The sequence below is a fragment of the Molothrus aeneus genome, chromosome Z (assembly GCF_037042795.1).
Source record: "Molothrus aeneus isolate 106 chromosome Z, BPBGC_Maene_1.0, whole genome shotgun sequence".
NCBI lineage: Eukaryota > Metazoa > Chordata > Aves > Passeriformes > Icteridae > Molothrus > Molothrus aeneus.
The window spans coordinates 62,793,102-62,806,203 of NC_089680.1; the positions used below are offsets into that span (position 1 = coordinate 62,793,102).

Consider the following 13,102-nt stretch of genomic DNA (forward strand, 5'->3'; position numbering starts at 1 on the left):
TCATCATTTAGCTTGGATTGTCTTTCTCTACTTTTCCAGTGTGTTTTCCCAAGCATGCCTTCTAGAGACAAAACTTGCACTCAGGAAGAAGTGTCCCATCACCTGCATGCTCCAGCTCACAGGAAGTCTGTCTCCCACTGCTCCTTGGCTTTTGAGCTCAGAGTGGTGCCCTCCCTCACACCGTGCAGCTGCTCTGTGAGCAAATGATGTGGCATCCACACTGCTGCCTTGAGCTTTCCATGGCTTTGGAGGATTCACTGGTGTATGGAGATAAAAAGCATCTGCTTGGCCTCTGAAAGAGAAAGGCAAGGTGCCCTGTGCCAAAAAGCTCCCTGACATGCACAGTCATGGGCATCACAGCCACTGAAAGCACCCACTTACAGGAACGTAACCAGGTATGTGGGCACAGGGCTCGGATATGACTGCAGGATGAGCCCTGGACCTGAGGGAACATGTCACCTTCCAGCAATGCAGGCAGGGACAAATGGGTGGAAGATTGCCATCTACAGCTGGAACAAAACTTGTTAGTAGCTTCCAGATTTTACTTAATGCTGAGTTGAAGTTTTCTCTTCTTGTGTTGGATGGCTAAAGGACAGATAAACTCAGCATAATGTTTTCTTTTTTCAGCTTGTCATTGATTTTATGAATAAGGGACACAGGGCTGTGGCACTGGCCTCATTCCCTTGCAATCCCATCATAAAAGACTTTCCACAAATTTACCATTCTTTATCTTAAATCTTTTAATATTTAGTTTTAGTGCTGTAATTTGAACAGCTACCAAAATCTGCCTAGTGTAGAGGAGGCCTTAGAAGGATGTTTCCAACCACTGAGATGTAGTACATTTACAGAGGGGTCTTGCCAGGAGTGGTATAAATTCTGACTAGGAATGGGTACATCATGCAAAGTCTTGGGTGCACCACAGAGGTGTTGGCAGTTGGCATGGGGTAGTGTGACCCTGAACTAGACCTGCTGATTCTGAGAGCACAGATTCTACAAGGTTGTAAGGGTATCCTGTACTTTAATTTTTCCTCTCTGCCAAGGACAAAAGAAAGGAAACATGCCACAAAATGTCTTAACAGTCTAGTTAAATGCCTGCAGAGCAGTTCAGGAAGCTGCATACAAGGAAGGCTGGCTTTCTGAATCTGTCAGCTGGGTGACCTGGACAATTTTGATCTCCATAGAAGTCTATAACAATGTTCAGCACTCACCCTTCCAGGGCTGAAGGGTCTGTGAGGTTTTATTTATGCACCAGAGCTCTGTAACAACCACTACTTTCTCAATGACTCTTGCTTTGGAAGCAAAACTTTCAGGTTGAGCTCCTCACATTGCTCAGCCACATCGGAAAAATTTCTTCAGCAGTAACTTAATGCAAACACCCAATTGTCAGAACACTCCAGTTACTCAAGTACTGTTTATGGAACTCCCTTAAAGGAGAGGAAGCTTTCCCAATGGGAAGAATTTTTCAGCTACCATGCTTTCACTGCCATGCTGTCCTCAGCTAAGAAACTCTCTGACCTCTAAAACACCTCAAACACTTCCACAGGTATTGTGGAAATCTTCCCATTTCAAAAAGAAAATATCTTGACTGACATCAGTTCTAATCCTTAGCAGACATTTATTTCTGTATGATTACACACAGTATTTTTCTGGCTCATCCATGGCTTTTGGGTAAAGAGAGTCCGTATTGCTTTCAGCTTGTATTTTTGAAATTGCTACAACTATTGCTGTATTTTTAGTGGCTTGTGACCTTCAATTCATAATTAATAAACATCCTATCACTTTTCATATCAGACCCCATCACTGTCTGTTTCATAATGCCTATTGCCTCTTAGGCCACATAACACCTGTGTGTCCACACAGTGAAACACAAGGTACAAAGGAAATGGAATGAATAAACCATAGCACAAATGAGAATCACTGAGTACATAAGGGCAGTTCATCATTACAAGATCCAATAATGCCCTCTTGGAATTCAGAACGCATGGAGAAATAAACCAAAGGTGCACAGAAAAGTTTTGGACTTTCCCAAAGGCTTTTTCTTTCTCTTGTGGCTAATGGGCAGGGACCAGAACGACAGCAGCAGAAGTTTCAGAAGGCACAGATGTAAGGTATATTAGAGCTTCCCAGAAGCACCACATACAGCCATGTGGGCTCTTCTGCTGTTAATGACTGCTTTGGTGGCTTTGAACAGTGTTTCCAAGCAGAAAGCATATTTTGAGGGCCTATGTAAACCCATATATAACTGCTCTGTCAAAAAATACAGGGAAAACCACAGTTGTATTACTAGCCTGTGCAATGCTGGTCTGCTTTCCTGCATTGCATAAAATAAGCCAGGCCTTATCTAGAAGCTAAACTACACTCAACTCTTACATCTAATAAGCCATATTTCTTAGGCGTATCATTTTTAAACAAACACTTCAAGGGGGACAGCCTTCCTGTACATTTATTCAAACTGAAATAAACGATTCTCCCCAATATAAGCTACTGCAAGGATTTTTCATGAACATACTGATTTCTGACATACTGATGCTTAGGGAATTGCCATGCACACTGAACTCTACCACTTTAAATATAATAGGACAAAGCCAGTATATTTTATACAGCAAAGTGTATTTTAAATTCTACAAAAATTCTGACCAGAAAGTCCTTCATGGATGGTACAGTTCAGCTCAGAAGCAAACATAAAGCAGAATCTGATTCTTCAGCTGCTGGGGCCCACAGAAAACTGTAGTATTAGTGGCTTTTCACCTGAACAGTCCTTTAAGCTTCCCTGCAGGAGGACAAAGCGAGGCTGGTACTCTTGGTAGTATCTGAGATGTTCCTTTGCACTCCTTGTACTGATCATCTGCTTTGGATTTGCACCATGTTTGTAATTCCTCAGGAAAACAAACAACATAACCAACAAAACAAGTAAAAACCCTGCAAAAAAACCCAAACCACCAAACCAAACAACAAAAAACCCGCAAAACCCAACCATCCAAAAAAACCTTTATTGTCCATGAAAACCTATTACCTGACCCAAGCTGAGGTAAACCACTGTTAATGGATTGCAGTTAAGGTCACGCTGCATAATGTTCACAGTCTGAAGCTTTGGTTACAAATTGGGAAGGGGGAATTGGACATCTTTCCCCTTTAAATTACATGATCCAGATTCTTTTGAACCGTCCATGTTCATGTTCACATGTTACCTGTGCACTCTTCAGCTCTCTGTTCTTTTCTATGGCTCCTTGGAATATTCTGCCACCATCTTCTGAGTTATTATCCCTTTCCTTCGTCTTGCTTCCTGCAAAATCAACTTTGTCCACCTCTATGCATGGCTTCTTATACCCAAAGAAGTCTGTCATTCCTTTCTAGCTAACTTGCCACATTCTCATCACCATGCTTTCCAAAGAGGTCAGTCTGCAAGCGACTTGCTCTTCTATGAATACACAACAAGAGAAGATATTTGCCAAGATCTCATTTAGCTCTGGGTGCAAAAATGACAGGTGCAACACCATGTTTTGAGACCAACACACACTGTTGTTATGGGTTAATCCTGGGCAGCAGCTCAGGGCCACATGCCCACCCTCCCCCTGTGGGATGGGTCAGAGAATCAGAATGGTAAAAGTGAGAAAACTTCTGGGTTGAGACAAAAACAGTTTAATTTGGAAAGCAAAAGCTGTGTGCACAAGCAAGGCAAAACAAGGAAGTCATCCACTACCTCCCATCAATAGACAGGTGTTCAGCTATTCGCCCAGAAAAGCAGGGCTCCACCACACAGAGCTGTTACTTCAGAAGACACAGCTCCAAACACCCCTCCCTCTTCCCCTAGCTTTTACTGCTGAGCACAATGTCACACAGCATGACATAGCCCTTTGTTCAGTTGTCCCACCTGTATCTCCTCCCAGCTTCTTATTAACTTCTTGTGCTAGCAGGACAGTGTGAGAAACAGAAAAGGCAAAAATGCAGTGCAAAGCACTCCCCAGGAGTACCAAAAGCACCCCTATGTAACTGTCATGGTTTGACACTGGCACAATGCCAGTGCCCCCAAGAGTATACTCTCTCCCTGGTTTCTGCTGTGAGATGTGACCAGGAATAAGCAAAGCAGGCTCCCACTTAGGAAAAAAAGAATTTATTAACTAAACTACAAGGGAAAGGAAAGGAAAAAAAAAAAAAGGAACACACAAGGAAAATGAAAACTTCACAAATACATCTCCTCCTCCTCCTCCCCACCAAATTCCCAATACAATACATCCCCCAAATCATCGACTCTCACCACACTTCAGAATACTCAATCCTCAGTTCATCAAGAGGGGAAGGAGTCCTTCTTGTGCCAATGGTGACCTCTTCCTTTCATGTCCAGTGCTCTCACCACTGAACATGGACCAGAGCTGCTTCTAGGGTCGACTTTTAAGGATGCTTCGTCCCACTCCAAAAAGGCACAGTCTCAACTTTGGGACATCTGCCCCCCCCCATATTTTTCACCCCCTGGGGCCGAGGGGTACCCACACCGAACCCTCTTGGTCCTGAGGCATTGCCTCCCCCTAGAATGCAGTCCCTGTATCACAAGGAAACATGGCTCTGTCCATGGCTACACACAAAGAGTCCAGCATAAGCTACTCCATCATCTCTTCCACCTGAGTTCTTCTCTATTTCTCTCATGGCCCATTTCCTCTTATCTCATCTATATCTCTCTTCTCATTCAGCTCCAGGAGGATTAGCATTTGTAAGGTTTCCATTGTCCAAGAAAAGGGTTAAAAATCTGAGGCTCTGTCTGTCCAGAACTCCCAGGGCTGCCCTGCGGGGCACCTTCTCTCACCCCCCCTTCTCCTTCTCAGCCGGCCAAGCACAGGCACAGGCTCGCTCTCTGTCTCTGCTGGAGGGGGGGTGGCTGCCCGATGCCTCTCAGTGCTCCTCCACCCTTCCATCCTGCAGGGGCCTTCCCCTCCCTTCTGTCCAGGCCCGGCCTACCTCACCCGGCCGCATGGGCAGGGCAGCTCTGAACCTTTCCCTGACCGGAACCCAAGAGAGCCTCCCCGGGGAGAGCCCTGCTCTTAACCCCGTGTTCTCAGAGGCAGATCCAATGTCCCAATGTCCCAATGGCCACATTAGGTGCCAATATTAAAATCTGAGCATCCATTGGCCTAACCACAACATCCCAGAAAACGTATTTCCTGTCAAACCACCACAGTAACCAACAGCATTCTGATCATAAACTCAAAACATAACCCCATACAAACTTCTATGAAGAAAATTATCCCAGCCAAAACCAGTACAACTGTCAAAAAACCCCCACGGGCCTAGTGGGGGTAACAGATCAACAGAAGACTGGACAACAGGGGAATTACTTCCAAGAGTAACCAGGGAGCAGATTAGTGGAGAAAAGGTGGAGGAATTTGGTGGAAAGCATGAAGATGGGAATTGGTGTCAGAGGATTACAACACTTGGCAAGAGCTGAGCCACAGGAGAGGCTGATAGGCTGCTCTAGTGCTACTTTTCACCTCTCTTACTTCTGCCTCTACTGTTGCTACTGGTCCTTATTTTTCCATGCTTTCCCTGCTGACTTTCCACACTGCTACAGTCGTGCCTGAAAAGCTTTCAGTGGCTAAAAATATCATCCTTCTGCACTTCCTCCCCTCTCCCTACTAGTTCAGCCTTGTCAGTGGCTGAAGTTAGCATCAAAGTAAAACAAGGTTATAGCAACTACTAGATCAGCCCCTGCTACAAAAACTGCCCTTCACCCAAGCTATTGGAATATGCAAAGGACATTGTATCAATGAGCCTCCTCCTAGAGGCATGGCTTTTGGCAAGCCTAGTCTGGGTGCAATGGCACAGAAAGTGTCGTGCTTTTCAGATGTTTAGGCAGGAACAGGTGAAGAACTTTTCTTGGAGCAGAGGAGGATTTAACTCACTTCCACATATCGTTTCTCTCACAAATTATAGTGTACTTAATTGTGGTTTTATTCTTGATTAGCAAGGTATGGGGGGGAAAAGTGCTTCCAGAACAAAAAGTTCTAGGAAAAGTAATTTTGGACACTGTGTTTTAGTGAGTCACAAGTGAAAAGAATAATTCTGGTTCAGTTATTTACAGAGAAGCTAGAGTGCCAAGGTTCCCCCTCCCCTGCTTCCCATGCTGCAGCTCTTCTGTCAGACACCTCCCATCAGACACTGTGCCAATCTGTCCTGGTCTAGGAATGGCACTTCCCAATTTGTGCCCCCTCAAGACTCTCCAAACCAGACACCACTCTCTTGCTCCATTTTCTCCTCCCCATGCAGTGTGCTGGAGAGAACTGGAGGCACAAAAGGCAAAGATCACAGGCTGAGAGATAAGAACTATATTGCAAACAGCAATGAGATCCGAAAACGAAGAGTAACAGCAACAAACTCCCTGGTAACAGACAATTTTGAAGAATACTTTTAAAACCAAGAGCTTTCAATACAGTGGACAGACAGACAGGCCTGTAGCCTCAATTATGTCAAAGATACTCTGGTATCCAAATTAACTCCAGATCACAGCCTGAGTTTCCACACTTTTGTATCTTCTGTTCAGTACATGTGTTGGGACACAAATTATCAGAGAAACTGCTCCAGGAACTAATTTCACAGTCAGACAATTCCATTGACTAACACTGGCCTGCAGTAACAAGAAATGTGTGGTTCTCTGCTGCACTGAGGGCTCATCTATCTCTTCCAAGGAACAATTACAATACTTCCCTTTTAATACCTAAAACCTTCCAGATTCCAACTCATATTTTGTAGTGGGCTATTTTATTTTGAATGCATGAATATCAAAGCCTGAAATACCAGTTTCACTAGCAAAGTTCATTGCCAGGATGCTGTTAAGAAAAACACCCACTGAAAGCAGGTATCAAATTGCTGGATTTTACTTATTCAATAGTTAACTTAATAATCAGGACTTTATTTTAGGTCTTCAACATTCTGTTGCAATCTGCATTTCCAAATACTTAACATTTATGGCCAACACTCTATTAAACATTTTTATGGTTTTCTGTTGAAAAGCAATTGACTGTACAGTCACTCCAATGCAGCTGACCCCTTGTAAAATCCTCCTGGGGTTTAAACTTACATGTCAAATCTGCAGCACTATTTTCTTTATCACCCAAAATGTATGAAGTTTTACTTAGAAAAATAAACACACAAGAAGTTATATATTGTTTAGTTTTTATTCTGCAATCTCACACGCCTCACTGTTTCAGAAGACCTGGAATTCTGTTAGTCTCCTTCCTAAGAGACTTGCTAGAAAAACCTTATCATTAGAACACTACAAAATGAAATGCTACTATATTTATTTGTTAATTTTGAGACAAAGTATTTACTCAACAATAATATATTCATATAATAATATTATTTATATTAATTTCAGATTTATTTTTACAAAACAAACCATTACAAATCATTCTTTTTCTACAGATCACCTGAATAAATTTTAAGAAATTGCATTTCAATAGGAAAATGGGATAACACCCACATCTGTGGTAAAGTAAAATTATTTACCAAAAGCAAATTCCAATTTTTGGAAAAATATCCCCAACCTCTAGAAAAACAATGGTCACAGAATAAGTCCAGGATAACCTAGAAAAATTACCTGCACTTCTGATGCTGCATTAACTGACAGAATATTTAAAAAAAAAAAAGAATTTTTTTCTTTAAATGTACAATTGAGAAGAGTAGGTTATCTGGAGAAAGTGACCACTATGAAAGACTTGAAAAAGAAAACCATGCATTTCAAATCTGTCAAACATTTGTGTAAGTTTTAAGAACCAAAGTTCACAATCATCAGTTTTTTTGAGGGTTTTCCTCTTTGACAATTTCTGAATTCTTGAAAACCAGATGTTTCAATAAAGATATATAAAATACTTCTGTAGAATTAAGATTCAGTCATGCTTGAAAGGTGACGTTGCCGTCTCTTGAAGCGCTTTATGTTCCATTTGTATGTCTCCAGCATAAAAGGCCCATTGTAGACAAACAGCAGAGTCATCTTGTCATTGTAAGTGAGATTCTGCAGGAGCTGGTGAAAAACACAGAAACAAACGTCAAAATAGCTAGGTGCTCCCCATTATCTAAAAAAGGTGAATAAGATCTATGAAAAACCTTAGATCTCAAAAATATCACTATACTAGGATTACAACCTGAGAAATGAAGTGTATTTATTCCTAGAAACCGCCTCAAAGGGACTCATTCTTCAGCCAATTTCCATGCATCAGTATTCTTATTAGAGGAAAATTTTCATATCTAATCTGTACCTTCTTGCTGCCAGCGACCTCATTGCTTTTTTGCTGTATCCAGAGAATACCTCCACTCCTCTGTGGGCACAGAATAATGTTTTTCCCCAGGGCAGGACAGGCAACAGTAATTGTACCCAAGTAAATCTATGTCTCTCTTTAGCCTTGTGCTTCTCTGAGCTGAGCAATTTCCATTAGTGGAAACTCAGAATGATCAAAATTACTTACAAGTTGCACGGCTACCTTCTGGAGTAAGTCCAGTGCCTGTACTACTTTTCTGAAGTGTAACAGCCAAAGCTGGATACTTATGATAATCCAAACTGTGCCAAACACAAGCCTAGCAGACAAAGATGTCATGCAAACCACAGATTATAAGCAGTGCTCAGGATGACATTTTACAATTTACCTGCAACTGATGCTCAGCTAGTCACTTCCCTCTCCCCAGTCATTTAGGCATTACATCAGATGCTGTTGTTGATTTTTCTCACTTAAATACAAAATTTTTTGTTTGTCTGTACTGAAATGAATACTGGTTTTGATAAAATTTACCTAACCTGAGATTATTTAGAATTTCACTTTACAGCAAAAAAAGGATTAACTCCCAACATGGGAGTTATTTGTATGTTTAATAAACATAATGTTTCACCAGTTTGTATTAAAAATACTAATTTTCAAATCCACTTTTAAGAACGTATTCAGTTCATCTACTCACTATGACAGCGAATCACAACTACTCAAAATACAGTATTCCTAATCAACTTTACTGCATATTAATTTATACCACTTCTCTCTGCAGCTTGCTTAAAAATACAACCACAGGAGGTGTCAACACACTGAAAAAAAGGGGTTGCTGTTTTTCCTGTATCCACTGGGTACACACATGGAACTTGGCTTGGTTAGACAAACTGTCACACTTTCTGGTAAGTGGCGATATGTAGCAGGGGCTCAGGAACTGCCGGTAAGCCATGAACAGTAGAGTCTGGCCTTCTCAGCCCACCCTGTGCAGCCTTTTTAATTATCCTCTGATGCAGCCCACACAAACACTCTCAATCAAGTCAACCTTTACACAATGTGCTCTCTCACTAATTTTTCTTGTGACAGGCCATTGTAACTTGGCATGTCACCTGCTTGTGGAGGAAAGAGGGAAGGAGGCACTTCAGCCACCTCCTCATAACCCTGTCTCTTGTTGCTGAATAACGCTGCAACATAGTCCTCAAGTTTCCTCTTACCATGATGTTGACTTTTTATGTTTTTTTAAAGTTTGGAGATTTTTTAAATTATGTTCTCTCATTTTAATTTTGATCTTTCTGGTTAGCTCTGCAGACTCAATTTTTCTCTGTCTCTATACTTAGTAATTTGACAACAGACTCCACTTTTACAACAAACTCTGGACCCCAGACAGCAATTTTCTACAACTCCTTAAATTTGGGAAGCATTAGAGTTAGTTGAGCTATCTATCTTTCAACATCCAGATCATGCTGTTCTTTCTCTAAGTAGGAGAGTGCATGGAAAACCTGATTCAATAAGAAGAATCGCAAGAAGACAAAAGGGAATAGGTAACACAGAACAATAAAGAAGTAATGTGGTCAGGAAATGACCAAACTTCATGGAGGTAAGCATACTGCAAGATCAGAAGGAACAGCAAGCATTACCTTCCATCTCCTTCCAGTAAGGTAAATGCTATGAGGGGGCCTTACTCAGACCCTTCAATTGCTACTTACTGTAAAAACAGGACGTATCAGCCAGATTTTCTAAAATACAGTGTATGAAGAGATACAAGAGTGATATCTTAATGAAAACCAGCACACTTACTGACTGCTTGTCTCCCTGGTGTACAAGTAATATTTACTGTTTCAATTTGTCTTGGATCAAGCTCAACATAACATCAGTCTCTGTTAATGGTGCAGGTGGACAGCCACCTTATTTACCCTTTCAAGACTTGGCACTACATCACTGCATGACTAGTAAGTCAACTGCCTTTATTTAAATTTTGACTGAGGAGTACAATTAAACTGGTCACTCTCAGAGCACAGATCTCATCTTTTCTGAGCCTCTAAATCTCAGATTAATACAGGAAAATTATTCAAGTAATCATGTGGGACCTCTCTAGTTCTGATGTCAGCAGCACTAGCCTCCTCCTTCCCCAGTATCCTCATCTGACTTGTCTGGAAGTTGGTTTCTGCTACAGTCTGAGTTTTGTGTTAGCTAGAGGCATTACCTTTTACAGCCTTTTCCATCGTAACCCTGTCTGCTGCTGGCTAACACATGATACTTCCAGGGGGGGCAACAAGTCCAGAGCAGGCTTCTGAGATGAGCCTTGGTCTAAGTTGTCTGAATTCTTGCCTGACTGTCCTTAAAATGCACAAATACTCTCTTTAATCCAAATTTCTTAGGTAAAACAGAGGTAAGTTATACAGTGTTTACTGGTGTATTATCACACCAAATCTCATTCTCCTACACTTTACACTTCCTATTTCATTTTCTGCCACATACCTTTGGTGTAATGAAGAAGTACTGAGATGTCCTTTCTTTACAAGCAGTTTCCACAACCATTTCAAAAACTCTTCTCTCATTCATTGGATCCATTCCCTGAAAAGAAAAAAAAATGTCTGTTCTCTCCACTATGTCATAAGCATCTGTACACAGAAAGAGCAATACCACACTATTGATTCTCACCTGATTTATCTCATCAACAACCCTGAAGGGACATCTGTTGAGTTCTTGCAGAGCCATCAGGTATAACACAGTAGAAACAGTTTTCTCACCTCCACTATGATAATACGGAGTCAATTCATGAAGTTCAGTGCTACTGTGGAATTTGACTCTAATGCGAATTCCATACTTCTCATACTCCTCCTGTGAAAGCCAGTACCTTTTAAATCATTTTCTTTTTATTATAGCTTATTTTACAATGACATGCAAATTACAGGGCATTTACACAAATGTACATGGGTCTATCAACTACTCAGGATCAACTTAAAATCAAGATATTAATTCTGGTTCATCTCTATATATTAATTCTGTTCCATTTGTTTTCCTTCATTATTCTTTTCCTTCATGTCTACTTTTGCTACAGAATTTCCAACACCATTCCCTTTTCATGACTATGATTTATTAATTCCGGTTAAGAAAGGTTTTATATGCAGTAAGAACATCAGCAAGAAAATAAAAATCTTGGATAGAATAAGAAGAAAGCAATGCCCAAGCCTTAGGATACTATCAGTTTGAACAGTGGAGTAATGGTCTGTGTGTGTAGGCTGTGTACCAATCTGAACCTATTTACGTGCAAGCAGCTCGAAATCCATCAAGCACTGCTGTCCAAATCCAGGACAGCCATTTCCTTTTCATAGTTTAATGGGAAAACCACACACAAGGATTCCAGTGCTGGCTTTTCTTTAACAGGGAAGTGAAACTTGGCAGCAGCCTCAGCCAATGATGCAAGGTATCAGATGTGGCTCAAAAGAAGGACCATAAAATGAAATGCATTCATGCTTAAGATGAAAAAGAAATCTCCAGAGGACTCTAGGATTGCTGAAGTTGTGTTCAGTGGCCACTGAGTTCACTTGGTTGATGAGAGCATGATGCTAACAACACCAAGTTGTGAGTTCAATCCCTGTATGGGCCATTTACTTAAGAGCTGGACTTGATGATCCTTCTGAGCCCTTCCAACTGATCTGTTATTCTGTGAGTTGTTCTGATTACAATTTCATGTAAGGAGAAATAAACCCCAGAATCTAAGGTCTCTAAGCCCACTGTAATTTCAGATGCATTGGCAAAAGTAGGTTTGAAAAAGTGAAGATACAGGCTAGCAAACGAAATTATAAAGATTACTGTGAAACACAGCCACATTGGCATCAGTCAGACCTTGACAACTGCCACACAGTTGTGTATTTTGAATACCAGTTTGTATAACTGACAGATTTTCCAAAACCTGACAAAAATGATGCTCAAAACTCCTTGTAGTGAATCGAGGAATGTGAGTGTTATCATGGCTAGCAGTACGAATTCTGGCTACTGTGTTACCAAGGGAAGTCAGACTGTTCCCAGAGGAACAGAGGCTTCTGCTAGAACGTTAAGAAAGAACCCAGTGAAGTGTTTCACACAGCATCACAGAGTCGCTTCGGCTGGAAAAGGCCTCTGAGACCAGAGCCCAGCCTATGACTGAACACCAAACTGGGAAATAGACCATGGCATTGAGTGCTCTGTCCAGTCATTCCTTAAGCATCTCCAGGGATGGTGACTTCATCACCTCCCTCCTCAGTCCATTCCATGTTTAATCACATTTTCTCTAAAGAAGTTCCTCCTAATGTCCAATTCCTCTTATTATCCAATGGTGACAGCAGGTAGTGTCACCAAGGACATCCACAGACCTCAAGATTCCTATAAGGCAGACTAACAGAGGCTTGAACTTCAGTGTCACAGAAATATCTCTAATAAAAAGTAAGTCAACCTCAAGAGTCTCTCTCTTCTTATCTACAGGAGAGGCAAAAGATTCTTCTGCAGAGAACACCAAGGAGTGCAAACTTGAGAACAGATTATTCACCCTTCTAGACTGTAGCCACTGATCCCTTGAGGAAAGAAGTTTTACTCACTGTCACAGTACTGCTAGCTAATCTCTTAAAACTATTTGTGACATCTTTGCTATAGAAAAGCAAGACCTTCCAAAGAAGAGATTCAGAAAGGCACTCCACACGCCTTTCGCTTTTAAATAGCTTTACTGTTCCTTCTGTGTTCTCTCTTTCAACCTACTTTTATCTAAAACAGAGTTTTTTGTGTAATATAGATCTGTCAAGGTAACTATCCAAAGACCTGAAAAGTCTGTGTTTTAATGTTCTACTTTTTCATATTACTATTCTACAGGTAAACATTTTTATGCAGTT

The 13,102-nt window shown here is 41.2% G+C and overlaps 1 protein-coding gene across 1 annotated transcript in view; it reads right to left on the minus strand.

Annotated features, from left to right (window-relative positions):
• Positions 1-6,324: 6,324 nt before the first annotated feature.
• SMC5 (structural maintenance of chromosomes 5) overlaps positions 6,325-13,102 on the minus strand; it is a 49,872-nt gene continuing 43,094 nt past the window's right edge. Inside the window, exons 22-24 of the mRNA XM_066569026.1 lie at positions 10,899-11,078; positions 10,716-10,811; positions 6,325-8,008 (exon numbers count right to left, since the gene is read on the minus strand). Of these exons, the coding sequence (XP_066425123.1) occupies positions 7,868-8,008; positions 10,716-10,811; positions 10,899-11,078 (417 nt within the window). The 3' untranslated portion in view covers positions 6,325-7,867. The remainder of the gene's footprint in view (positions 8,009-10,715; positions 10,812-10,898; positions 11,079-13,102) is intronic.